At 35.6% G+C, this 27,813-nt stretch overlaps 1 protein-coding gene across 3 annotated transcripts; it reads right to left on the bottom strand.

Moving 5' to 3' along the window:
- Positions 1 to 32: 32 nt before the first annotated feature.
- BLI (protein BLISTER) lies at positions 33 to 18,790 on the bottom strand. 3 transcript variants are annotated; one of them, XM_086443503.1, is made up of 15 exons: positions 18,447 to 18,790; positions 18,255 to 18,347; positions 15,113 to 15,352; positions 14,635 to 15,037; positions 13,902 to 14,482; positions 12,515 to 12,634; positions 11,544 to 11,609; positions 10,433 to 10,543; positions 8,318 to 8,394; positions 4,942 to 5,009; positions 4,310 to 4,423; positions 1,755 to 1,978; positions 1,557 to 1,625; positions 816 to 971; positions 33 to 450 (listed from the first exon to the last, which is right to left on the bottom strand). In XM_086443503.1, exons 2-15 carry the CDS (start codon positions 18,330 to 18,332, stop codon positions 370 to 372), a joined length of 2,388 nt encoding a protein of 795 aa, XP_086299629.1. In that variant the 5' UTR covers positions 18,333 to 18,347; positions 18,447 to 18,790; the 3' UTR covers positions 33 to 369. The 3 variants fall into 3 exon arrangements, with proteins under 3 accessions (XP_086299629.1, XP_086299627.1, XP_086299628.1); XM_086443501.1 differs by having other exon boundaries at positions 14,635 to 15,352; XM_086443502.1 differs by having other exon boundaries at positions 14,635 to 15,352; positions 18,493 to 18,790.
- Between the last annotated feature and the right edge of the window lie 9,023 nt (positions 18,791 to 27,813).

The following is a 27,813-nucleotide window of genomic DNA, read 5'->3' as shown; positions in this document are numbered from 1 at the left end:
ATGCAGATCATATCTAGGCCTGACTCCAGGTATAAGAACCATTAAAAGAAAAAATTCCAAGAAAACAAATGTAAATTACAGTGTAAACATTTCAACTTATAACATTGTCTTGTCTACATCCCAATTTGATAGAATAATAACAACAGCTATGGAGACCAAAGGGCTTTTTTCACCTTTATTGTCAAAAAAATGACAATTGCCTCTCTTCCATATATAAGGAGGGGAAAAAAGAAACTCATTTTTCTTCTATAGAAAAGAATGAACTAAATTTAATACCTCACAAATTACAGATGGTACCCTCCATGGCACCATCAGAAAAGATCAAAATAAAATGTAAAACATCTGTAGTTAAACTCTCCAGGCTCTTAATCATAGAAGCTTGCTGGTTCGGCGCTTCGACGGTCCTCCTGGGAAGAGCTTCATTATCCAACCTAGGACCCGCTCTACCACCTGGTTTGAGAAACCAAATAAATAGATGTTAAGGAAACGAGCGAGCAATCAAATAAACCCCAAGGGGTTAGCCTAGTGGCAAGCCGAGCCTTGATAAGCTCCTCGGGAAGGGTAGGTTGAGTGCTCGAAACCCCATGAAGCAATGAATTTCTTGGGGCCACCCTTCAGGGACTGGTTCACCCTTGACTCAACCAGTTGCACGTAGGACTTTCCGAGGGGGTGGTGCATGTTACTGTGGGATTAGTCTCACCAGAAGGGTGGGGATACCCACGATAAGCACACACCAAAAAAAAAAAAAAAATGAGCAATCAAATATGAACTCTACAAGTCTCAAATGGATTCAATTATTACCCTCAATATATTACCTCGTCACCTTCGTCTGCATATGCATTACTATCATGCACCGGGCGGGAATCTGTGGGTTTTGCTGGGATATTCTCGTTGGCCATACTTTGTGCAGTCAAAAGCTCTAATCTCTGGGTCTGTACCTCCAGTTTTCTTGACACCTCTTTGTTCAATTCCTTAACAATCAAGAATTAAACAAATGAGAATGTAACTGAGGAAAATCACAATAATTATATTCAGAGCAAGCATTTATAAATCAGAAAATATTATTCCTAATTTTAACATAGGCCCTCAATTTACTGTACTAAAACTTTTAAAATATAATTACGAACAAAAGTTGGAAATAAAAACCCTAGTGCTGATTTCAGGTCTAAACAAACAATGATGATGTACCCGAACAAGGTACATCATTTGATGGTCCAACAGGGAGTAATCTAAAAATGAAGTTCAGTTTTTTGGTGTTATATGCATGTGTGTGTGTGTGTGTGTGACCCAAGCCATTAGAAACTAGAGTGTTCTTGAAGTCAGTTTTATGTGCATCAAGTTCTCAACAGTGCAGAACTCCAGTGATTCAACATGTATGGAAGATATTGGTGAACATGAACAAGTGGTGTACACATCATTGTGCAAGTGTATGAAACTCAGCGAATTCATAACCATTTATCACTATGAAAATTGTCGGAAAAGGCTCACATGTTGGACTGAAGAATCCTACAGAACCTGCCACCATATATATCAAGTTCCATTAGCTAAAAAGTTACCTTCAATTTTGAACAATTAGATGATTCAGAAGCCAAAGCTCGCATCAACTCTTCTTTCTCCAATGCTAACTGCAACCATGCAATCACTTTAGTTAGGCATTTAGACACATTCTGCTGAGTAAACTTGCTCCTATAGAAAAACATGTTTGATCCTAAAGGACAAAGAAAAGCCTATAGAAATAACAGAAAAGATACTACCTCGGAAATCAATGAATTAATGTTGCCAATCATTCTCAATTGATCAGGTGGGATAGCTGCAGATGCAACTGGAAGATGGAATTGTCTATTTTCAGACAAAAATGGGAAAGTGGAGCTACTACTGGAGGGAAAAGATGCAACATCTTGCATTTCATGATTGGAAGTGTTTGGCATTGTGTCTACATCACTGTTCTCCCCTTGAACTAAATTAGAAACTTCATCACCTGAAGGAGAAACCATGTACAATAAGAAATGGCATTTAAGGCAACTACTGAAAAAAACTGATCAACAAGTCATAGTAACTACCGCAGTTGATACTGCAAGTTTAACTACAAATATAGAAGGATAAATACAGTTGGGTGATTTGGGCGTCCTCTAAATTTGGTAAATGAGGTGCCCTTAGTTTTTGTCTTTTCAAGACAACAAGGGGGGAGGGTGATAGAACACCAGAAAGTTAGAAAGGCACCCATTTATCAGAAGTAGGGAGCACTACAATCAAGAATCAAAAATCTCAGTTTGACAGGGACAGTAGAATGGGGGCCTCCACAGCTCCATTAACCTGTATCCAGCCTTAATGGGTTATACATACTATATGCAAAGGACCAATTTCTTCAAATGTTCTTTAATAAGCATACTGAATAGAGAAGGGTCCTTTTTAAGGCTTGATAGTGTGATACAAGAAATGTGATGTAGGACAACTGAGGTTTTATCAATTCTAAGACTATTCTACATTACAATGAGTGGGAGAAAAGCTCTTCTTTTTTTTTTATAAGCAAAAAATTTATTAAAGGGAGCTCAAGATGACCAAACCCAAGAGAAAGCAAAGGAGTACAACTCAAGAAAGAAAAACAGCAAGCCAATTAAATAGCCACCAAACTACACATCTTGTCCCATCTAACATTGCATAGTCTGGATCTATGACCTATAATTTGTATTCTGAGTTCAGTTTGAGACCTTTGCTGGATCATCTTCACTTTGATCGTATCTCCCCAGATCAACGGATGTGGCTGGAAAGACAAATAAAGGAGGAGGTCTTTACAACGATTACTTCAATTGAGGGAACAAGGCTCTGGGTCTGGATGGTCTGAACCTAAATAGCATGAATGCACTTACTGGATAGTGATAACCAATTGGCCTTCTGACATCTTTATTTTTTTTATCGATAAAGATAATTTTGTTGAAAGGAGAACAAACTCGAGGGGGTCGAGAAGACCCACCCACAACAAAGAGAAAAAAACAAAAACAAAAAAAAACTAACAAACTAAGCGCGACCAACAAATTACTCTCGCGACAAAAAACACACCCTATCCCAACGCACAACAAAATCTTCAAAGAAGACCCCCTTGAATTCCTTATACAATTTGCTCCAAGAGAACAAGAACTCCAAAATAGAAAGGATTATGTCTTCCAATGTAGAAACTCTCCCTTCAAAAATGCACCGGTTGCATTCTTTCCAAATCCCCCAACAGATTGCAAAGGGAGCCAAGAACTAAAGAATCTGCTTAGAAGAAGAGAAGGAACCTCCCCATGACAACCAAGCTTCCAAAACCAACTTGATGGAGCCAGGAAAGTAACTCATTGTACCAAATAAAGTCAAGAAATGTGACCAAATGTGATGAGCTACTCGGCAATGAATGAATAAATGATCCACTGTTTCCGCCTGAGAATCACACATACAACACTGATTCGGAAAAATAAAACCTCTCTTGATTAATTGATCCAACGTTGCAAGTCTCCCTAATGCCGCCATCCATAGGAAAAAAGATATCTTGGGAGGTGTCTTACCACCCCAAACAAAAGAGTGAGGGAAAGTAATTACACTACTTGCCTTCTGAAATCTTTCACAATGACCAATGGAACTTTTTGGACCTCAAACCATTTCTATAATTTTCCGTTCTTCTTCGTCACTATCTATGTTTGACCATTGATCCAGACCATCCTATGTTAGACTAGCCCGTGGACTGACCAAAAGCAAAGGTCACACTCTTTTCAATAAACCTTATCCATCAAATTAATAAACTTTGTGATCAATCAATCAAATTTAAAAAATAAAAAAAAACACACACTATTTGACTTGTTGGAAGGAACAATGATAGTAAAGAAATAAATAAAATATGAGCAATGGTCCACAACCAGCAAAGATGCTGAATAAATAAGTGCATCATGCTACTAAATCCAGACCAAATCAAATGTAATGCCACTGGTCTAAATCCAAACTCTGCATCAGTTAGACAATCTCCACCATCCAAAACAACTTCACAGGGGCAGGGTCCTATCCATCCAATTCAATGAACAATTTTAATTGATTTAATTGTCAGGATTTTTATAACAGTGTCAGATTTTGCTCCAAGATAATTTTGGACTGGCTGGCCCAACAATTTGAAAGGTTGTTTTATATCAAAATAAAGCAATCTTCAGTTCGGCTAGGCCTCAATGTTGGGAGACAAGTTGGATTTCATGCAAGACTTACTTAATTAACTCAAAGTCCACTTAGAGTAGCATGGGATTTGTGTGAATTACGATGAGAAAGTAAATGGCAAAAATTATTAACATACCTAAGTCTTCTGTAGAAGTTGATACGTCTTTTGTAACAGATGAAGCCCTGATAACTTCAGTAGATTTTCCACTTGCAGAAGCTTTGCGGAGCTTAGATTGCAATAGTTTTTTCTCTGCAATTTAAGTAGGCATGAGAAGTTAAGAAAAACGAATTTGTGATATCTGCAAGTCGCACCTATGAAAATTGTTCTAAATACGGCAAGTACATACTCTATTCCTAAATATAAGAATTTCAAATCTTAACAATTTGTGATATGTGTGTGTTTCACTTTTCATTTTACAAAATATGTAAACAATAAAATTTTGATGGAAATAATCAAATTTCTGGCGTAAAATGCATGATTTTTGGTAAAATATAACTTTGACAAAAATGTCCTTCATTTTAATATTTTTTTTAAATTGAAAAAATGTTAAAAAGGGGCAGGGGGAGCAAACATCACAATTTTCTTGTAAAAGGGAATTGTAAATTATAATTACTATTCATTCATTAGTAGAAATGGAACTACAAGTGATTAAGTATCTACAGACCATCTTAAAAATCATTTAAGAGTTATAATATGTATAACTAATGTTCTCTCCAAGCATGTAGACATAAATGACAATGATCAGTCACACGGTGCAGAATACATACCTTCTTGTAGAGCATCAATCGTGTGCTGCAAATCCTGACGATCTTTCTCTAGGCTAGATACTTTCTTCCTATACAGATTCAGAAACAAGGATTGAGATTATCATGGAGCTTAAAATATGAAAGCAAAATAGTAGCATCGTAATGAAGACATTATGCAGAATTTGAGAAAAAAAAATAAAAAAAAGGTGAAAACATGCTCATTTGCAATCTCCAAAATGCTTTTTAGATATAACATGAATGAATGAAGTGAGTATGAGCGTACGACATTGTATTAATTTATCAAATCTTAAATTTTGGTATATTTCCATGAAATATAACAAAATATTCCCATTTCCACAAGGCTTGGCAGGAAATTTAACCAACAACTTTTTGCATATGTTTCCGTGGAAATCACTGTTCATTTTGTGAAATATTCAATGACCAGTAACGTTTGACATAAATAATTGAATTTAAGATATAAAAGTACAAGATTTTGGTGTAAATATTTCGACAAACAATAAAATTGACCAAAATATTCAATTTTTGGAAAAAATTCTAATATATTGATAAATTTTTTTTTTTTAAATGCAAAAATCATAAATTGTGTCAAAGGACTTGTAAAATCACATTATAGTCCTTTAGAAGTACTTAATAACAATGAACTAAGATAAGTTATGTATCTACATGTCATTTTATTTTATTTTAGATTTTGATGGGTTATAAGTATATTGGCAAGTTCATAAAAGCACGCAAGTAGAAACATTCATGTTCTAAGTCATTGGATATAAGATTAATTTATATATCTATATCTATATATATATAATACAATTGTAGGGCCCTCTATGCTACAATTTGTAGAGGATAAACATCCCATCCGCTACAGTTTTGTGTGGGACAAACATCCCATCCAAGCTTATGGGGCCCTTTTTATTTTCTTTACTCTTCACCTCCTCTAACTTTACTATATTTCCTCTTTTTACCCCATTTTTAACATACTTTATTTGTTTTCATCTTTTACCCCCCTTGACCTCAATTTTTTTTAATAATACCTCTCCAACTTCTTTCTTTCATTTTTACCCCCTTAACCCCAAAAAGGATGCATGTGCCATAGGCCCAAGAGAACTCTAGTATATATGTATAGAAAGAGAGAGAGATATGAAGGGCTCATCATGGTTTCAAATCTCATCTGAAATAGATATGACTTGCCAGAGTCATCTCAATATCATTCACCAACGAGACAAATTTACATGGTGTCTCAGGCTTCAAACCATGTCACGAGATAAACAAGAAGTCTCGACTGAGTCAACCAGGATTTTGAATATTTTAATTAAAATAATTAATTTTTTTAAATGAAATATTTATTGTCTAAATAAAATATGATTCATTGACTAAACATCTTCTAATCAACCTTATTTTATAAAAGAGATTATAATTATTTTCATATATAATTATATATGAATAAATAATTGTAAACCAAGTTATATAGTTTATCTAGTCTGAGACAAGTTGATTCATCCGATATTAACTCGATCTCGTCCACGAATGAGACGTCAAACCAAAATTAGAAACCATGGGGTTTGTTAACACCCACAAACAACTCTTCTCTATGCTCAATTTAAATTTTATCTCATCCGAGACAAGTTGACTCGTCCAAGACAACTCGATCTTGTCCACGAATGAGACATCAAACCAAAATTAGAAACCAAGGGGCCCGTAACACCCATACACAACCCTTTTCTATGCTCAATTTAAATTTACTTGGGCTATTCAAGTCTTAGACCCATCTAGAAAGGCCCATTACACCAAAGAACGTTAGTAATTTCCCCCTAGGAAGAGGGATTTCCCATAATTAGACAACTTGAGATAAGCACCTCCACATAGTGAGTGAGTCCTGTCTCAGACTCCATGAACTTAGGATTTAAGTAAATCCCATGCAAACCTCGAACTGATAGCAACATGTACTTTTAGTCCAAAATGGGAAGTCAGTATGCATGGCATTGTATTCTCTTTTACAAAACCCTTCATGTTTGGGGAAGCCAATCCCTAGAAACAAGCTGCCCAATATTAAGGTGATAGACGTGTAGCACTTTTGTTCGATAGGGGACAGACATCCAATTTGAGAAGATACAGGCTCAGAACGTAACAGCCAGCTCAACCCTCTGATATATAGGGCCTTTACTTTCTCTTTTCTTTTTGAAAGGTCATAGATCGCAGCCACCTTGACATTGGGCCTTCCACACTAATAATTGGCTATAGTACTAGTACAAGACTTCTCTATATTTGCTAATCAACCTCAACATTGGATGACTATATATCATGAACAAGCTTTGACAACGGCTTCCTTACTAATGGTCTTAACAATGGCCTTTAGTATATTATACCATGGACTCATTGAAAGACCCTTGTCGTACGTCGACCCCAACAAAACACCATCATATAATGAAAATAATTTGCAGAAACATTTACAAATATGAACAAAATCTACTTGCAATCATGATATGCTTTATGGAGCCACTATTGCAAACTCAGTCACACAAACAAAAGATCCTTAAAAAAATAAATCAAAAACGCCTTTCATCACCTAAGTAGTATGAGAAGGAGGTGAAAATATAATTAGGACATCCTCGGCCACGTTGCAGTACATCATAGTTAATTTATGTGAGCTTCTGTATATAATCAATAGTCTTAATTCTCAGTTCAAATTGCGTAGGGGGTACTTGGTGAAAACACATTATTTTTCATGGGTAGGTAATTTGAAAAAGCCATTATTTTTTTGTGGTAGGTAATCTATAAATTCACCAGTTATTTTTCGTTTGATTAAAATGGATTCATATATATGAATCAATTGATAAGATGTTTTGAATCATAGGATTCAAATCATAAATTGTAGGATTTTAACAACACTGCACTAGAGTACAGCATGTTTCTTATTTTCATCTTTAGCTCACCCCACTCATGTCATGTATGCATTTATTTGAACCAGAAGATACTTCAGACACCACTCAGGAGTGTACTAAATAAAAACAATAAAACAGCTAATTGAAGCATTTTCTCAGTGTGAGTTGTCCAAGTTACTCCTTTTAGTTTCTGAGTGACAACTCCACAATTGAATGATATTCACAATAAAACAACAGCTACTGTCATAAATTTTGCCACAAATGGACAATTCCGGTGATAAATAATTTCCAAGTCACTATTTTCGTGCAAAGGGAAAGAAAGAAATCAATAACTCTAAAAATAAATAAATTCAAATTTTTATTTGGTTATAAGGGGACACATCTTAGAGTGTTCAAAACACAAATGGTTTTCCTTATTTAAGTTTCCAACTATGTTCATTTCTCACTTCAACATTAGTTTATAAAGAGAATCAAGTGGTAGATGAAAATGTAGAGCATACTTGTATGAAGTAATTTCGGCATTTGAATTCTCCAATTGTCTCTCCAGCTTTAGCTCACTTGACCTCAATTTGAGTGCCTATGTATGTAATTTACATAAAACTTTAAAATAGATTGACATGATTGACAACCATGTGCAATAATCTAACTACAGAAATGCAGTTAAAAATCCTAAATAAGTCCAACAGTAAAAAGTAAAATACAAATGTGACCTGGGAAAAGAAATTCAATGAGAAACATCTCAAACAATGACAATATATGACAACCCTTATTGACATAAATAGAGTAATCCACATTAGGTTTACAGAACAATACGAACAAAAGAACAATTACAAGTTCTCATAAATCATAACCAATAACTTCCTAATGCACAACCACACACCAGCAACTACACAGGGTATATTGAATCAATTTGTATCTTGCTTCTTGAGGTGAGTTTGAGAAACATCCTCTGAAAGCTCCTAAAAAATTTGTTGTCTTCAGTTTGTATTAACAATGTGCGATTTTCTCGATGGACGTTGCACAGATTTAATTGCTTTTGCGAGAAAAAAAAGAAAAAAAAAACAACGTTCCTTTTTAAGATTGGTGACAGTATTTTAATGCAAGGAACAATTCACAATAGGTATGTACAACAAATGATGATGAAGATGGTGGGCCCATTTAGAAATTTGGAAGGGAAAAAAATGTACAAGAATGAGCTTGCCCAAGAACATGGAAACTTAGACTTGTCCAATTTTACCATTTAGTCCAAGTATAAAGGCTACAAACCAGTTACAAAAGATGCAGAATTGAAGTTGAGGGGAAGTTCTTCAAATAGAGCACAAGAAAGAAATTTTCTCTCCAAATAGCATATGGAAATAAGAACCAACAACAGGATCTCCTGGTGAAATTGACATGAAATGGATCTCCTGGCACAAACCAAGTGCGTGAAAAATCCCTCGTCCAGGAGGAGCGTTGGGCTTGCATTGTCAGTCCCAAGCCCAAGAAAGGAGGAGGGTTGCATCAGCCATCAGGTTGGCCATCCAGCATAAAATGATGTCAACACCTTAACAAAATATTTCCATTTCTAAGAGTATCAAATTCACATCGAAATCAAATTTAAAATCACGTGTCAAGTTTCATTTGTTTAAGCACTGAAAGATGATTCAGAAACAGTATCAATGAACTTTATGGATCTACTAGAGTTCACCCATGCCTACGGCATGGACATCCTCTCTCAAGTTAAGGGGTAAAAGTGAAAAAAATAAAGTTGGAGGCGTATTATTATTAAAATAATAATAATAATAATAATAATAATAATTTGAGATTAAAAAGGTAAAAGATGAAAAACAATAAAATAGATTAAAGGGGTAAAAGAGGAATTATAGTAAAGTTAGGGGAGGTGAAGAATAAATTGAGATTAAAGGGGTAAGAGATGAAAAACAATAAAGTGGATTAAAGGGGTACAAGACAAAATATAGTAAAGTTGTTTTTTTTTTTCTTTTTTTGAAAAGTGAAATATAGTAAAGTTCGAGGGGACCATCCACCTTTGGGTTAAGGGGGGTAAAAGTGAAAAAAAAAAAAAATAGAGTTTGAGGGATATTATTTTTAAAAAAAATGGGATTAAAGGGGTAAAAGATGAAAATAATAAAATGGATTAAAGGGGTTGAAGAGAAAATATAGTAAAATTAGAGGAGGTGAAGAATAAAAGAAATAAAGTGGGTCTCATGACACTATAGCTTGATAACAAAACTATAGATGATGGGAGGTTTGTCCTAGTTGGATTTGTCTCTCTCAACACTGTAGTTGATTGGACGTTTGTATCGCACACAACTATTCTAACTTAGTTGTGTTTTATTATATAGATTGAGGAAATGACATCCATCCAAAATTTGAGATAATAAAGAAAATCTAAATCTAATAACAACAGGAGGGGATATCTAATATGTGAAGAAATTTACAAGTGGATAAAGGACATTGAAGGCACAATAAAGTACGTACATGTCATTCATATAGTGAAATTTCATTAATTCCTCTAAATTAGATTTCTTAAGAACGACTGATTAAAATAATACATTTTTCTTAATCAAAAGAACATGAAAAAAAAAGGCTATACAATTACCAATGAAAAATGGTACCTTTTCTTCTAAGCCAATAACCTCAGAAGCCAATATTTTGGCTCGTTCATCAGCTGCATTACATTCTAGTTGTGCATTAGAATACTCCATTTTGAAAGACTCGAGTTCCAGCTGTTAACCAGACAAGTACATATAAATATATAACAATAATTGGAATATTAAATAACCTATACAGGCAAATACATCCACAATGTTGAAAATATTTCATACATTATTAAACTGAAAGAAGATTAGAAAAGATGGTAACGAAAAAAAGGAACCAAATAAAAAAAATAACAGGAAGCAACAGAGTTTCCATTTGCAAAGTATTAGCAAGTTAAGGTTCACATTTTGAATATAAAAACTGCACGAGTCCTTGAACTAGAAATACACTTTATACTTGGCCTTACGAATACTCTTATCCCGATGGTCAAACACATATAAACAGTCTTCAAACACATTTTATTCATTTAAAAAAAAATTGTAAGAAGACATTTTATGCATGTTTTTTTTATACATTTTATACATTGTATGCATGTCTTACTTAGTCCTATATCCTCAAAGAATCATTACTACATGATAGACAAATCTGAAGCACATAATCTCCTAAAAGTAAATTTTATGTTTGCTACAGTGAAATCATCTCAATATCTTGAGTCTTTCGTAAAAGACCAGATTAGGTGATATATGATCCAGTTGTGCGATCAACTCCACATGCATTTCGTCAGTACTAAATAGTAGTCCACACACAGCCATACATCATAAAGATCAAATAGGGCCCCATAACAACAAAGCCATCAGGAGAAATTTGTTGGGGTTTGTGAAATTTGGAACGTGCACACTTTCGATGGGGTGGAGAACAATTTGCAAGAGCTCATTTTCAATATCCTCGGTTTACATTTCTTTTGGTGTAAACAATTCAAGGAGTTTACGGGGTCCTTTTTCGAAGATTTTTGTTTAGATGGGAAAATGTAATGAGGGAGTGATTGTCATTTGTAGTTCCCTTTCTTGAGGACATCTTGTCCTCGTTTCAAAAAAATCTTCTTATCAACAAAAAAAAGTATTTGAGGAGAAATATGGATCATGACATAAATTTAACTCCACAAGGTGTGGCAGATAGGGGTTCACTAACCAGCTGGGCCCTGATTTCCTGCTGCAACCTGTCCATGTCAGACTTTAGTTGGTTGACAACTGCTCCCTAAGAAAAACCCAAGGATCAAATGTGAAAATAAAGACCAATCAAATGAAACACAGGCATTAAGATCCAAAATATGCGATATATGTGATCCATTCGGATGTACTATAGCCAAAATGCTCAGCTCTAAATAAATTAACAGGAAGAAGGGACATCCAAGCATTATGTACTTTTAGACAGCAACGTCGAGATTAAAAAGGTAAAATTTGGGCAGAAGTTGCAAATCCTGCTTGAAAATAAAGACCAATCAAATGAAACACAGGCATTAAGATCCAAAATATGTGATAAGGCGATATATGTGATCCATTGGGATGTACTATAGCCAAAATGCTCAGCTCTAAATAAATTAACAAGAAGAAGGGACAACCAAGCATTATGTACTTTTAGACAGCAACTTCGAGATTAAAAAGGTAAAATTTGGGCAGAAGTTGCAAATTCTGTTTGAAACAAATTGCTGTAAAGTTTGTAAACATAAAAGTTCAATAATAGAAAAAGAAGAGACATGAAAGGTTTGCAAAAAAATATTATACTTCTTAATCGCCATAGAAGAGGAAAACAAGAGAGTGAACACCAAGAAACATCAAGAAGGAAGCATTTCATTAGTGAGAACAAACAAAGAGCAGAGTTCAGAAACTCAGTCAACCATTTGGAAGATTGGACTGGAGCGTATTTAGCTATAAAAATGGCAAAGCAGTAATTCTGAAAAGAAGTGGAAGCAACAAAATCTCTCTCTGTAGTGAACAAGTACAAATTGTTCATTGGTATACTTATTAAAAACATATGTATGGGTAGTTGTAAAGATCAAAGTAAAGAAGCCAAACTTCAGGAAAAAGAACTGATGGCATTTTGCCAAACTGAACATTCTTAATAATTACTGTAGTCTCACATCTTCAATAACTCGAGCCCACCTGTTGGTTATAGCTATCTGTGAGAGATGAATTTTCAGTAGCCAATGATTCAGCTAAAGCTCGTGAAGCATCAAGAGCTCGCTGGAGAGAGAACTTTTCCTGCGTCAAATCTTCAATATGCTGCAGGAAAAGGAAACCAATATAAGAAATAATGACATGGAAAGTGATCCTGTCAAATTCATTAAAGATAAAGAGAGATAGACTTTAGAGTGGTTATACGATGTAAAAAAGTAGTATTCAACAATCGAAGTAATAGATCTAAGTAAACAATAGGCATTTAAAAAATTAAAGACTACCGTGCTCTTCAATTTTCACAAGAAGCCCTCTCGAAATTTTTATGGCAAAATCTGTACACTATCAGCAGCCAACACTTGTCTCAGTCTTGAATGGTGGTAGCTGCTGTAAAATTATAACTACGAGGGAACTGAAAAAAAAAATCTAGCATTTACCATCTGGATCTCAATGGGAGAAAAATTGGGAGCAGAAAGAAACTAGGATTTTTTTAATAAGTTTAGAAATTTTACTAAGATGAACAGGAAATGCTACAAGAACACATCCTAAGAAAGGTCAAGGTGACTTTTTTTTAATGATAGGAAGAGATATTTCATTAATAGAAAAAGTGAAGAAAAGAAGATGGAGGTCTAGAAGACCGTCCAAGAAAGAAAAAGCAAAACAAAGGACCACCAATGCAAAAAATAAAATAAAAAAAGAAGAACTATGTCTTCTCCTTGCTTACTGAATCCCACCTAAAAACGAAGAATCCCCTAAATTCCTTAAAGAACTTGCACCAAAAAAAAAAAAAAAACTAACTAACAAACAAACAAACCCATGATGTGGACTATGACTATTCCTTTCCTTCAAAATTCCCCAGCACATTGCAAACGGAGAATGCTCCACCATCACCTTCCACCTTCTATCCCTCCTTGTGACTGCTCTTTGCCCCAAAAAACCCCTGGATAACTTTCTATTTCAAAGAATTTGTGTTCAATCATACAAACATCTTTCATAGCAACCCCGAGGGGTTGGCTCAATGTCAATTTCAGACCGAAAAGCGATTAATGCCCGTAGGTCGTGAGTTCGATACCCAGGGTCAGCATTAATTACTCAGGGGCCACCCGCGAGGGCGCACCCTCACTTACCTGGTGCGTGTGACGTGCAAGCATGCACATGCCCCTGGACTAGTCCTTGGACAAGACCATAGTCTATGGACTGGGCAAAGCCCAGATACGGTCCCGGTAAGCTGTCTACAGGGATACCCGGTTATCAAAAAAAAAACATCTTTCATGGCAAAGGCTAAACACAAGATATAATAGGGAACAAATATTAAATATCGATAAAAACATGATATATTGAAATCACAGAAAATGGGAAAAAAATATGTATGAACCTGTTCTAAAGCAGCAAAGTCTTCATTCTGCTTAAGTGGGAGAAAAGCATGCTCCCTCTCCATGGTATTGTTATTGACACTCTGGTTCGGCACTTCCCCCTCATGACTATAAGAAACAGAAGAATTGATGCTAGAATCACGTTCACTGAGCAGATTTGGTGCTCTCAACTTGTCAAAAGATCCAACTGTGAGAGTCTCTAGGAATGGCTGTTGGGAAGCAGATGAGACTAGAACATCAGCACTATGAACTTTGGAATTTTTAGACATAAATGGTTGGTGAGTAAAAGGTAAGTGAGACGCTGGGGAGACGCTAGGCAAATTAAGAGAGTCTAGGAATGACGGACGAGTTCTCCGAGTGCCAGATTCAGAAATTGCTGAATTTAATGGGGCATGATTAGAGGAACCGTTGAAATCTAAATTAAAAACTGTAGAGGGTGAATCTGATGACTGCCAAGTTGCACCATCTGTAGAATTGCTCAGCTTGCTTCCACTCCTATGACCATTATAATCCACACCAGCATGCATGTATTGCTCCAGTTCAGGAACAGAGTCTGCTAAGTTTGTGGCCAATTGAATAGAATCTATCATAAAACCCACAACCAGAAAGAAGTATAGTCATTGATCACTAAAAACAACCATCTTGAAAATAAAACATCAGAAAGTAAGCTATTCAATCATTCGTTTTATTCTTTTTTATATGAGAACTTCCCAATAAATATTAAAAATTGTGAACCTTTATATAAATTGGATATATTGGCACTAGCCGACGTTCTAGCAAAACCAACCCCACTTTGCCCAGGTACACTAGCTGACATATCAGACGAAATGTTTGTAACAGATACATGAGATGCACCCGGATATTTATCTGGATATTCCTTTAAATAACTCTCATCTTCTTTTAACTGAGCTTCACCAATGGAATGATAACTAGATTGACGAACATTCCTATCAATGTCTCCTGTTCCATGTAAGGGATTTAGAGCAATAGACTGGTCTGTTGAAAACCCATATGCCAGTGCTCCTTGAGTTCCAGTATAAGCACCAAGATACTGGTCCTTCTTTGTCTCCTGGCGATCATGATTAACATAGAGTGGCCCAGGAAGCCCTGAACCATCGTACCATTTGGATTCCTGATCCTTTGCAGCATAAAATGCATTATGATTATTTTCTGTGACAGGTGGGCTAGCATATGTTCCATTAGAGGAACCTACCTCAGTGGCTTGGACTGAATCAGTTGCTTTGCTGTCACTGAATGTAACAATCCCTGGAGGTTCCTTACTAGTAACACCATCCCTTTCAGATGTAGCAGCTCTGTCAGAATCAATTAGTCTTAGAAGCTCACCTTCTTCTGGCTGTTTCTCATTTTGGCCAACATCAGGAGGCTGCAGTTGGCCAGTTGATGCAGCCTTTTTGGCTCGGCCTTCTGCCTTCTTCTTACGGAACTCTTCCAGCTGCAAAAAGTAAACATATAAAGTTGCATGGGCAGAAAGACCAAAAAAAAAAAAAAAACACTACCCAGGAGCAAGGCAATCAATTGAACAGAAGTTAAGGCACATCTGAACTAGCAGTATATTTCAATTTATTTATAAGAGGCACATAGAGTGATCCCAACCATGCAAGCATATATGCAGACAGGTATGACAAGCTACTGTGGTCTCTGTAGAGAACAATCCATGGACCCTCCTATTTGTTTTTACGGGGAAGTTAAGAAGAAAAGGATTTGGAGAATTCCAAAAATAATAAGAAAACAGCCAAGTCAGTTTAAAGTTTAAACCATTGTCCACGGTGACGAAAATACTGACTTCTTGAAGAAGTCACAATTAATTTGCCTGCGAATACTTCGCAACTCTTTCATTAGGCAATTTTTTTTTCTTTTGATAGTTAAAAAATTTATTGATAATGGGGACGAGAAGGCCCCCATAGTACGAAAACTTACCAAGAAGTTTGGAAATTTAATCCCAACTTATCCACGAAGTTTGGAAAATAGATGCATGCATTATTGTATAATACTAAGTTTTGTTTAATATGAAAATACATTTTTTTTTGTGCCAGGGTGTCACCACCCCCTTTGAAAGAGGGAATAATCCCTGCGGATACGCCCACGCACCACCAATAGATGTATCAGTTTAAGTCATGCGCAGCGAGACTCGATCCCACGACCCTGGGGAACACGCTCAGGTCACTGAACTACTGTTCTACCACTCAGGTGGTGAGAAATACATTTTTATAGTATTATATCTTATAATTCTGTTCAATATCATGTTTAATATGTGAAAGGGGTCCCAGGATTGCAAACACAGACATTTTTTTTCATCTGGATGGCATTGTTGGAGGACTCTCACTGTGGCCCAGATCATTCTAGGGATCCTAATAGTTGCCTTCTCTCTATGTCAGATGGAGAGTCGGCAAATCATATCTGTATGCATTTTTTCTTCGCAAGGCAAGTTTGTAATCGTTTGTTGTCTCTATCCAACATCTTTGGGTTTTCCCAAAATCTGTAGAAGCTTCTAAGAGTCTTTTATGGGAAAACCAAATACCAATTATTTGAATATTGAAAATAACCTTTGATAGCTGCTCCTTATGTATCCTGACCAGATGAACCTTTTCCTTTCTTTAATTTTTTTTTTTTTTTTTTTTTGGTTAATGAATAACACTGACCAACTGAAAATAGTGGCACTATAAAGAAAATATGAGCTAGAGCGGGAGTATTTTTTTAATGAATTTCACTGACCAACTGAAATTAGTAGTAATACAGAGAAAATACGAGCAAGAGCTTAAAAGCATACTCTAGGGAGTATTGGAATGATATTCAACTATCAGAATCAATCCCTCTTGGTTTAGCCCATGAACAAGCCCTCCAGATACAGGGACTGTCTAAAGATGGCTGATCTACTCCACCTTCGAATAATTGCATCCAATAACCCAAAAATCCTCAAGTAAGTGGAATTTCTTGTTTTACCAAGAAATATATTTTTTTTCTCAGGTGAGGGTGCTAGTTATGCTCTCGCTCCAACTACCTCTGCATTTGCATCTGTCCATTGTGCTCTGGCTAACTCCGATGCATGAAATGCTACCCGTGCTTCGATCTCCATGCCTTTGCCTTCTCCTTTACCATGGATGAGCATGGATTATGCTCTTTGACTGAAGCATTATAAAAGTACTGATGGAGTTGGGTCTTGAGTTCTCTTTGGTCCTATGCCTTTGCCTTCTCAATTCACCTAGGGTATTGAACCAATCCTTTTTTCCCTTTTTAAACAGTCTTTTCGTGATAAACGGTTTCTTTTTTTGGCAACAGATAGAAGGACGTGGATGGTATGTAAGTCTCTACATGGTTATAAGATCTTTTCGGACCGCATGACCCTCTACAAAAAAGAGGCTTCATAAAATCATTACCTTCAGATTCTAATTTATACCTTAACATTGTACATAATAATTACCCATGAAGATGTTGTTTTGTTGGTCAAGGAGTGTAATAGAACAATAGGAAATTCTTGAACTTAGCTAACTTCCTAATACCTCTAATTATTTTATATAAAAAATCAAATGGAAGGGGAAAATCATACTAGTTTGTTATTTAACAAATAATTCTGAAGGAAGCGCTTGTTATAATTGAATTATTGTGAGTAACCATCCATCAACAAACCAAGCAATATTTTCACAACCCTTGCAAACTATAAATCGAACTTTTTAGATGGATAAAAAGCATTTCAACACCATATTCTTGAAAGATGATATACAATCTACCAGGTGCTACATCATAGTCAAATTGTGAGTGCAGATAATTGTAACCATATATATACAAAATGACAGCAATGGAATGCCAATCCTCGGGTTTGATTTGTAAAGTATCTATCCCTTTGTAATCGAAGCCCAAAGATTTATGAACTAAGCCAAGTAGACAAACAACCCAGCAACTTTTTGACCTCTCCCAGATTTGAATTTTTATAAGTGCCTCTCCCAAATTTGAATTTTTATAAGTGCCTCTCCCAAATTTGAATTTGTATAAGTATTTCAAATTGTTTGACTCCATGAGCGATTGAAAAAATTCAACAAAACATCTCCAAACTGTTGAAATCCCAAAGGATCCACTCAAACCACGAGTAAAAGACACGAAACTCCAACATCCACTATGGAATTTTCATCCCTCACTTTGCAAAGAACGTATATGTATGATAAGAATCGCCTCTAGTAAAAACAACGACAAATCGATAACTCGACCTGATAGATCTGTAATTTTCTAAAACAGCGAAAGATGATTTGTTTCTGAATTGTTACATTACATGCTAATAAAATGCCATCTAAGAAAAATTTATCGAATCACTTCGCCTAAATCGAATGAATCAAATATCATACCCGGCGTTTCCCAGCTTCCAGATGCCCTTGTTTCCGCGAAGAAGATGCAGAATTTGGCAAAACCTGAGCAGAAGCCATCAGGATTACAGAGAGCTGCTAATCAAACAAACAACAAACAAGAACCCTAATCAAAACGAACCCAAATCCACCGCTCTCATGGCCAAATCAACAAATTCCCAAACATGATTTTACCTAAACCTCTAAAACACGATCGCCAGCTCAATTAATCTCGAGATACCTTAAAATATTCAAATCCTAGGCCGTTGGAACGCTCAGCAGATATCGAAAACCTCTGAAAATTCTTTGTAGATAACCTTACAAAGAATTAACCTAAATCTTCAGATGAGATCAAGATTTCTAGGTTTTTCGAGAGGCCCAAAAGTCCGATCTGTTCCGAGATCTGAGAGATTGAGAAGAAATTCTTGCGGATCTCTCTCTCTCTCTCTTCAATGGATTTTAATTTTGTATTTCTTTATTCTTTAAAAATCGCCCGTTTACAGTACGTGTTGCTTCTCTTTTTCGCACTCGCGAGGCCACGGGCCGTGGGCCACGCTGAATTTCAAAGATCGGCTGAACAGGTTTCCTGCACGTTTGAACTCGTGCAGTTCGACAGATGATTCGACTCGTTAAGGACTCGCTCGCCTCGTGATGGGATCTCGCTTTATGAGTTGAATAAAAGATTGGATCGCCCAGCTGGATAGAAACGTCAAGGTGAATCAAAAGGGGAACTTTTTAGTAACCCTTCCCGAGCTTTGGTAAAATTTACAGAATCCCAATTTAGGGGGGAAATTTTGTACGGTTAGGAGTTTGGATTTTTAGTAATTTTTTAATACACATGCCATCATGTGGATGACTCATCAGCTTAGCACATAAATTCCTTTAACATCAAATTCCTAATGCATAGGAGAGACTAAAACTATAGAAAATTACTTAGTAGGTAGTTTAGGGGGTATTTCTTTCTAAATAATACCTGAGTTTTTGGTGGCATCTTGATAGTCCATTTAGTAAAAAAATTAGGGTTGGATTCAGATGACAATCCTTTGTCTTATAGGGTTAGAAGTTTTGAAATGTACTAATTTTTTGTGAAGATGATCTCTATGATGAGGAGATCATCTCCATAAAAAATCAGCTTATTATGAAACTTCTAACTCCATCAAAAGTGATTTATAAATTGAAGAATTATCGACCATTAATTTTTACCATTAAATTGTAAATAACTTTTGATGAGATTAGAAGTTTCATAATAGATTGATTTTTTTGTGACGATGATATTTTTACCATAGAGATCATCCTCACAAATAATCTATACATTTCAAAACTTCTAACCCTATAAGGCAAAGGATTGTCAACATGGATTGTCAAATAAGGATTATCACTTGACCCCAACCTAAGTTTTTATATATAAATTGTTCATCAACTATATTTTGGAGTACTCAAATTAACTACCATCTTTTTCATGTATTTGGATTTTTCAATGGTGATTGCTGTAGAGAGTTAAATCAGTAAGGTATCTGGACCTTACACATGTCCAAATATTAAACTAGTAGGAGATCAGGACTAATTGATTTCTCCTAAGTGGTACTTAAGACGCCAGCTCATCTGAAGGGCAGAACTCGAATATAGCTCTGCCCAGTATATAAACCGAGCAGGGTAGACTTTTAAGTTGTCTCCAAATCAATTCAGATCCCTTGATTTGAGGGAAGATCTCAGGAATCAATGGAGTAGATAACGAAGTCCGAGAGAATTTTTCCCTTCTTAGTATTCTCTCTTAAAGGTAAGGAACCCCTATTGGAAATCCCTGAAGATCAGGGATTTTGAGGAGATTTCTCAGAAAAAACTATAAATAGAAGAGGAGACTCAGAATGGAAGGGTTCGGGAAATTAGATAGTCCATTACTAATAAACTTGAGAGCTGACTTTATCATCAGAGGATTTTTAGCAGGTATTCTAGATTTGTTAATGTTGTTATTTGGTTGAGAGATTTCCGCTAATAATCACCACCGATCAAAGGGAGTTAGGAACACGAGACGATCAATAGGAGCTGAGTTGTAAGAGGTAACACGAATTCACCTCTACATCTTCGGCGTCGTCCGTGGGAAAACAAATGTTGTTTTTTGAATCTTCTTTATTTCGTCTTTATTTCCTTGTGAGATTGAGATTAGTAAAATGGTGGGACCAACACGATCTGGTACAAATCAACCTCAACCATTCCTGGACCAAACACTAAGGACCCGTTGGACGTTTAGATGGAGGAGATGAGAAAATGATGTGAGGAGATGCAGTAGAAGATGGGCGCTCTGACTAAAGAAAACCTGATGTTGAATCAACGGTTAGAGGCTCAATAAAGGGCTTTTCGTAGGGAAAGCCAACATCAGGTTACAAAAGGTGATGGTAATGTTTCGTTGGGTAGCAGTGGCTTGAGACCTACCTATGGACAGGACAAATTGGATAGAGATGCATAACTAATTGTGCGTACGAGGCAGTCAACCACGTAAACTCCAATTCATGGGAGACATTTAGGGAACCCTATACATTTAACCAGAGAGGAGGTTAGGGACTTGATAAGGAGATAAAAGGAAGTTATAAGGAGTGATGAAATTGACTTGGCTACAACACAAGCCATCAGGGGTATACAGGGGTCCCAATTTATTTCTGAAATCCTGACAACTGAGGTTCCAAAGAAGTTCAGTGCTCCAATGTTCACACAATTTACTAGAATGAAGTATCCAATAGAACATTTATACCATTCCGTGCAACTCTAACTTTGTGGGGAGAATAACGAAGTCCTGATGTGTAGACTTTTTCCCTACTAGCTTGCAAGGGAATGAGCTGGCCTAATTCCATAGGATCCCTACTGGAACCATAACTTATTTTGAAGAGCTTTGCTCGACATTTGTCAAGTAGTACATGGGCAATAAGAGATTGACAAGGGACATCGATACCCTATTCAACATGAGGATGACTCCAATAAAAAACCTTAGAAACTTCATGAAGAGGTTTTGAGAGGAGGCTATGACAATAAAAAAAAAAGTTGTAATGAGAAGATAGTAGTGATGGTGTACAGAAATGCTCTGCCTACAAATTTTAACTTATACAAATCATTAATAAGGATTGGTCAAACAACAGAGAAGTATATCATAGTTGAAGATGATCTAAGGAGAGTAGCTAGCAAGAGTAAAATAGTTCACAAAGTTGATAAAATTGAAAAACAGTAATAACAAAAAAGAGAATGCATGAGCAGCTAAGTAGGAAGGTGGAGAAAAGAAAAATGAGTACATACTTTTCGATTCCGCTAAGTGAGATTCTGCTACTCATTCAAAATGAGCCATTTTTTGAATGGTCAAGGGCACTCCCAACTACGCAGATCAAGCTAAAAGAAGATTACTATGAGTATCACAAAGTCAAGGCTCACAAGATTAACAAGTTTCAAGCTTTAAGAGGTTTCCTCCGGAGCTTAGCCGACTAGGGTATGTTAAGAGACTTTATAGGGAAGGCCATAATCGAAAGGAGACCATAGAGGTAGAATAGAGAAGAGCATCGAGATCCTGAGCAAGAAGAATGATAAGGTGATAGGGCAGCAGTTATCCACATTGTCTTGAGATAGGATGAGAAGAGATAAAAGAAGGGCAATCTAGAGAATAGAGTGAAGGCTAGAAGAGTAGAACATATGGGGCATGTCTACTCTGTTCAGAGTGGACCAATAGGAATGAGGTATGAGAAGGCGAGCTGACGGTGGCCTTTTCAGAGAAAGACTTGGAAGGGATGGTCTACCCTCGTTATGATGCTTTAATGATCACTCTCAAGGTTGGTGCTTCACTTAAAAAAGGATACTGATCGATAGTGGTAGCTCGGAGGATATCCTGTATTCGTCTGTTTTAAAAAAATGGGTTTGGCGAGAAATGTGCTCAACCCTAGTCGAGCACTACTAATTGGGTTTGATGGAGCCTCAAGGCAACTATGGGGGGAGATAGTCTTGTTAGTTCAGGCATGACCAATCATGCTAGTGGTGAGGTTCACAGTGGTAGATGTTCCATCTACCTACAATGATATCCTGAGGAGGTGGTGGACCCATGAGATGAGAGCAATCCCTTCGACTTATCAAGTCTTAAGATTCCCAACCCCTATGGGATGTGGGACATTCAAGGGGATCAAACTCTATCTTAGACTTGCACCATCATGCCTAGCCAGAAAATACCCATTAACAATTACAGTGGGGGCTGGCAGGGAAGAGTGGCCCCCCTAGTCTTGATGATGTGCAAACATTAAAGAACTTTTGTTTACTATTTTCATATAATTAGAACCATCAAAAACACATTCTTGGACAAGGAAAATAAAAATCTAAAAAGCAATAATCCAGATTACTTTGGAATATTTATTTCCAAGCTACTCTTTGCAAATTGATAAATATATGATCAATTTGTTTGGGAATTATAAGTGACATGGGATATCTATATTACAATTTGGAATTAAATATTTAACATTAGGGTCTCTTTTCACAAATATATAAATTAATATTCTCCTTCTTTATTAAATAAAATCTTATTTAGAGACCTCGAGATTCCTTCTATTATCTTACTCAAAACATCTAAGTATTTCATTGGGAATCTAGGGTGATCAAAGTATAAGAGGAGAAGTTCTTTCACTAAAAAATAATTCTTCAATCTTTATATAAATAAAAAGTAATCTTTTATAAATAAAATACTCTTTATAAAAAAAAAACATTCAATAAAAAGACTACTTGTAGGATTTTGATATCTAATAAAATCCTTTCCCCAATCTTGGATATTCCCCTGAATTAATAGGTATGAATCCATTGTTTTTTTTATGGGTGAGTTAGACTTGCACCCACGACCTCAAAGTTGCTTTGCAATGTGTCAAACCAACTGAGCTATGGGTCTATGCCCATGGTATGGATCCATTGTTGGATATTCACAATTACATAAATAATTTCCTAATGACCCAAGGTACATCATTTTATGAACCATTAATATTGGGTCCTGTGATCAAAGTAGTTAGATGGTCATTTAGCAATAAATGAATTCCTCAAATCTAAGGAGGTATCGAAAACATTTGTTATGTAAGATGAATCAATTTGATGATAGATTTTAGTATGAATTACCTCTTATGTGCAATCAGTTAATGTAAATAAAGCACCCATATGTTGTGTACACAGTCACTATTGTGTTAACTTGAGATTCAATTAATTCTCATCTAATGAGATCACACCAACATTTTGGCAACCAATAGGATGAAGTTCCCAGCTTCATCCATGACTGTGATCTTTTCAAGTATAAGGAACTGGATCACCAAATCTCTCGTGTTGACCCTTAGCAATTACTTGGTTATCTTACATTACTATTTGAGGACTTTTACAGTGTTTTATATTTCATTAATCACCTCATGATTAACGGAATTGGGTCACATACCCTCTATACAATGAGAATAGAAAACGATGATCTCATCAACAAAACATCAAATAAGAACTGAATAATATTTATTATCAAATAAAATGTTTAAAATTAACTTTTTGGTCACTGTTTCTAACATAATCAAGTTGGTCTCCTTCAAAAGGGTGCCACTTATGTAACATTATGGGTGTTACGGATACAGCAAAGTAAGGCTACTTTTATAGCATAAGTCCCTCTATTTCGAGGGCTATTGGTTCCATTCTTGCATGGCTGAAAGAGTTGGGAGGAATTTTTAAAGCCGAAGTTTAGAGTTGACATTAATGGAAAGTCTATTTTGGTGATGTTTGGAGTGGGCTAAAATATGTTTCCTAGAAGACAAGCTAGATTGGCTGAAGCCTAGTACAGGTTGGATCAAAATTAATGTTGATTTTAATATTGGTAATCCAGGTTTACGGTGTGGTGGCTGTGTTGTTTGGAATGAAAAATGGGGATATGATGGGGCGGCTAGTTTTCTTTTTCAGGGCTTCCTCTATTTAATACTATAGAGTTCCGATTTTTGGCGGAGAGTCAATTTGGAACTGAGATTTGCTGTTTCGAAAGTTATCTGCTAAGCTGATGAAGAAATGACATGATGTCACATATATTATATGAGCAAAAGTGAAAATTCCAGGAGAAAATTTGGGAGCAGTTTAAATGTTTTATTTTTAGGTTCATCAATCTCTGTTCGTCAATTTGTGAATTGCACGACTGAGCTATGGGTCTAAGCCCATATTTAAATGAAGAGAAATTCATTTTATTGAGAAATCTTAGATGAATAATTTATAGCCATTACATCAACCAAGACAAGGAAACTAACATAAAATAATTATTATAATTTATTGATACTTCCTAACGTAGAATACCCTAATTGATATTTTTACACACATATTCTCCATCACTATCTTCCTTTTGTGATGACATATATTGATAATGATACAATGTATCTCATGCGTTATATTATGATTGCATTCATTTCTCGAACATTAAATAAGAAGATGATTCTTGACAAGGTGAAGCTTTCAAACTGGTTTATTTCACATGATTTTAGAGATTAGATGCATTAGCTAACCAAGCGCCTCGTTTTGGATTTTCAAATTTTACCCCTTCATGGCAGACATGCCTGTGTCAGTTAAGGTAGCCTTGATGGGTGATATTTGGAGACATCCGAGTCATGTGTCCCCTTTTTCTATAAAATCCTTTGCTTGCTTGGCAGAAAAAACATTATAAAGAAATTATTATTATTATTTTTGCATTTGCAAATGATTTGTGATGTACCAAACTACGCCTTAAGTACAAAATAAATGGATTTTGTGCTACAATAGAATAAAGTAAACAACTTGAGAATCATTAATGATTTTCCAGGTTTTTTGGTTTCTGATTATGAAAAATTAATGCATTGGAATAAAGCTAAAATTTGATTACCAGTGAGAATCAAGTTCTAGAATCCAAAGAAGACACGCAAATTAAATAGGCTTCCAAAGTCATTCCAACTCGTGTGGGATTTAAAACCATGAACCCAACACTCTGTGAAAACTGGAAAATTCGACAGGCCAAGGCCATGAATTAGAAATCGAATTTCGACGGTTCAGGCCATTGAAAATTTTTATGTTCCCCAGATTCAATGGCTTAGAGCCGTCGAATTTCTCCCATCCTCCATTAGTTTGACAATTTCAGCCCATCAAAAAATTCGACGCCTTGGTCCGTCTAATATGGACTTTTTTTCATGTTGCGCAAGTTAATGAGAATTGCAAAAGGCACCAAAACAATGGAAATAAAACAAACAAAAATCTTCTATCGGGTCTTCTGAGATTTTTGATTCTGTAGAAAATCTTCCTTTTGTTGTCCGAAAGGCGATTGTGGCAGACCAAATGGGTCTCCCAAATCCTAGATGGTTGTAATTATCGCAACAACAAAAAAACGTAACTACTAGATATCATTTATTCATAATCATCCAAGAACACAACCATAAACATTAGAAAGCTTAAACGAAACAGTACAAGCATCACCATCGTATCACTTATCCCAATTAAATATCAACTCATATTCACCATCGATCCTGTTAGAGAAATACAAGCCATCTTTCCTCACCATCCAATAATTGTCATCCCCCCTATTATGCTGGGCATCAAACACATTAAAATAATTATGAGCCTTCTCCCATTCCATGTAGCAGAAGAAAAGAGTAGTCGCCCAGAAGTTGACGTTGAAACGCCAAGTGAACTGAGTGGTATAAGAGAGGGAATGCCAACCCAGATCGTCGTCTTTGGATTTGCAATGGATTTTTAGATTATAGTTTTGGCCCAAGTCATTGATAATGTAGACATGGTACTTGCCTAATACAACAGAAGACTCACACAGAGTCAATGCCAAGACAAGTAAGAGAACATAATTGTTGAAAGAACCCATTGTTGTGTTCTTGCAGAATATGAAGATGGTGTTATAGTTTCTTCTCCTTTAAAAAAAGAGGGTAAATAGATAGACACAAGGGAGGTTTACTTGGCAACAAAACATGTTTAAAATAAAGGATACACAAAATCTAAAAATACACGGAAAAAACAGGTAATATAATAACTCTTTTCCTTGTTTTATGCAAGCAAAAATATTCATTGGGATAATTTTGATATAACCCTTCAAGTTCGTGGTGTTTATTTGAGATATCCAAAGCAAGAGGTAAATATATACACAAGTCACAAGGAATGGATGCATGTACAAAATCTAAAAACATGTGGAAAATGGTCATACAGTAACTTTTTTTATTTTCCTTGTTTTGGTCATGTACTAAGGTTTCAAATCTTAGTAGAAGCCTTTGGGCCTAAACACTAAATCCTAAATTAACTTGGTAAGGGAAGTTTTCATTTTGAATCAAGCTAACCTGACGAAATTAGAAAGATTTTAAATCTTACTGAAAATGGATGGCTATTGAATTACCATATTTAAAATTATAATTCAAGGATGAAAAATAACTATAGCTAATTTTTTTTTAATTTTTCAAAGTTCTAAGAATTTCTTCCTCTACTACTCTACACACTTATGGCATTGGGACATTTTTTTTTTATGCCCAATTTCGGGGTGGCAATTTTAACATGACCCACGAAAATGAAATAAAATTAGTGAGTTTAGGTCAAAGCCTAATTGGGTTTGGATCATAATAGTGTCAATCCATCTAACAAAATTATTAAATGGGTTGAATTTGTTTTAAGGGCATCAACCCACTTAACCCATTTTGTCATGTTTAGTTTTTCTGTCATTAACATATAGTTTCAAAATTGTGTTATTATTATTATTTTTTATTTATAGGTAGAGATCTGTAATATTTGTACTCGGCTATGGCCATATATTTTCTTTTTCTTTATTTGGTTATAATACATTTTTGGTGATAAAATTTAGTTTATATTTTGCGATACTTAATTTATGTTGGTAGATATTGATTTATGATTGTGTAGCTTTATTTTTAGTAATGATATTTGATTTTTAGTGGTGGAAATGAAACTTATTTTTTTCTAATAAAGATTAAAATTTTGTTAAACCGGTTATATATGGGTCGGATAAGGTTATACCAATTTATAAATGGGTTAGATTTGGGTTTAAGTTTTTGACACGATTGTTAAATGGGTTGGATTTGGATTTGATAAATTTTTATAATACCCTTCCTTCAACACAACACGACCAGACCCATTGCCATCACGTACCCAATTAGGTGATGCAATCAGGGAACTTTCCTAACTATCATAGTAAGGAAAGTGCTTTTCATTTTCTTTTGGGTTACTAGCTAGGACACACCCCTTCAGGTTTGTGGTGTTTGTTTGAGATACCCTTGGATGTGTTTTGAAACTTTTGACACACCCATTGACCATGGCCTTTTGTGACATAACATAGAAAATGATGGAAATACCCTTCTTTTAAACGTCTTCCAAAACATCCACCTTCTCTACCTCTTCCTCAGTCTATTTAGATAAAATCTTGGGACAATGACAGAAAACCTATTTTTTGAAAATTTATTCCAAAAGGTTTTTTCTAAAAAAATATGGACTCTTTAGTACCCAATTTATCAAATATTAGCCTAAAAAAGATTTTTGAATGGAAAATGCCATAACTTTTCAATGATTTATGAAG

Source organism: Akebia trifoliata, chromosome 5, assembly GCF_017979445.1.
Source record: "Akebia trifoliata isolate Shusen 1 chromosome 5, ASM1797944v1, whole genome shotgun sequence".
Lineage (NCBI taxonomy): Eukaryota > Viridiplantae > Streptophyta > Magnoliopsida > Ranunculales > Lardizabalaceae > Akebia > Akebia trifoliata.
The sequence above is the reverse complement of the archived record's forward strand: the minus strand, read 5'-3'. Positions and strand labels throughout refer to the sequence as shown.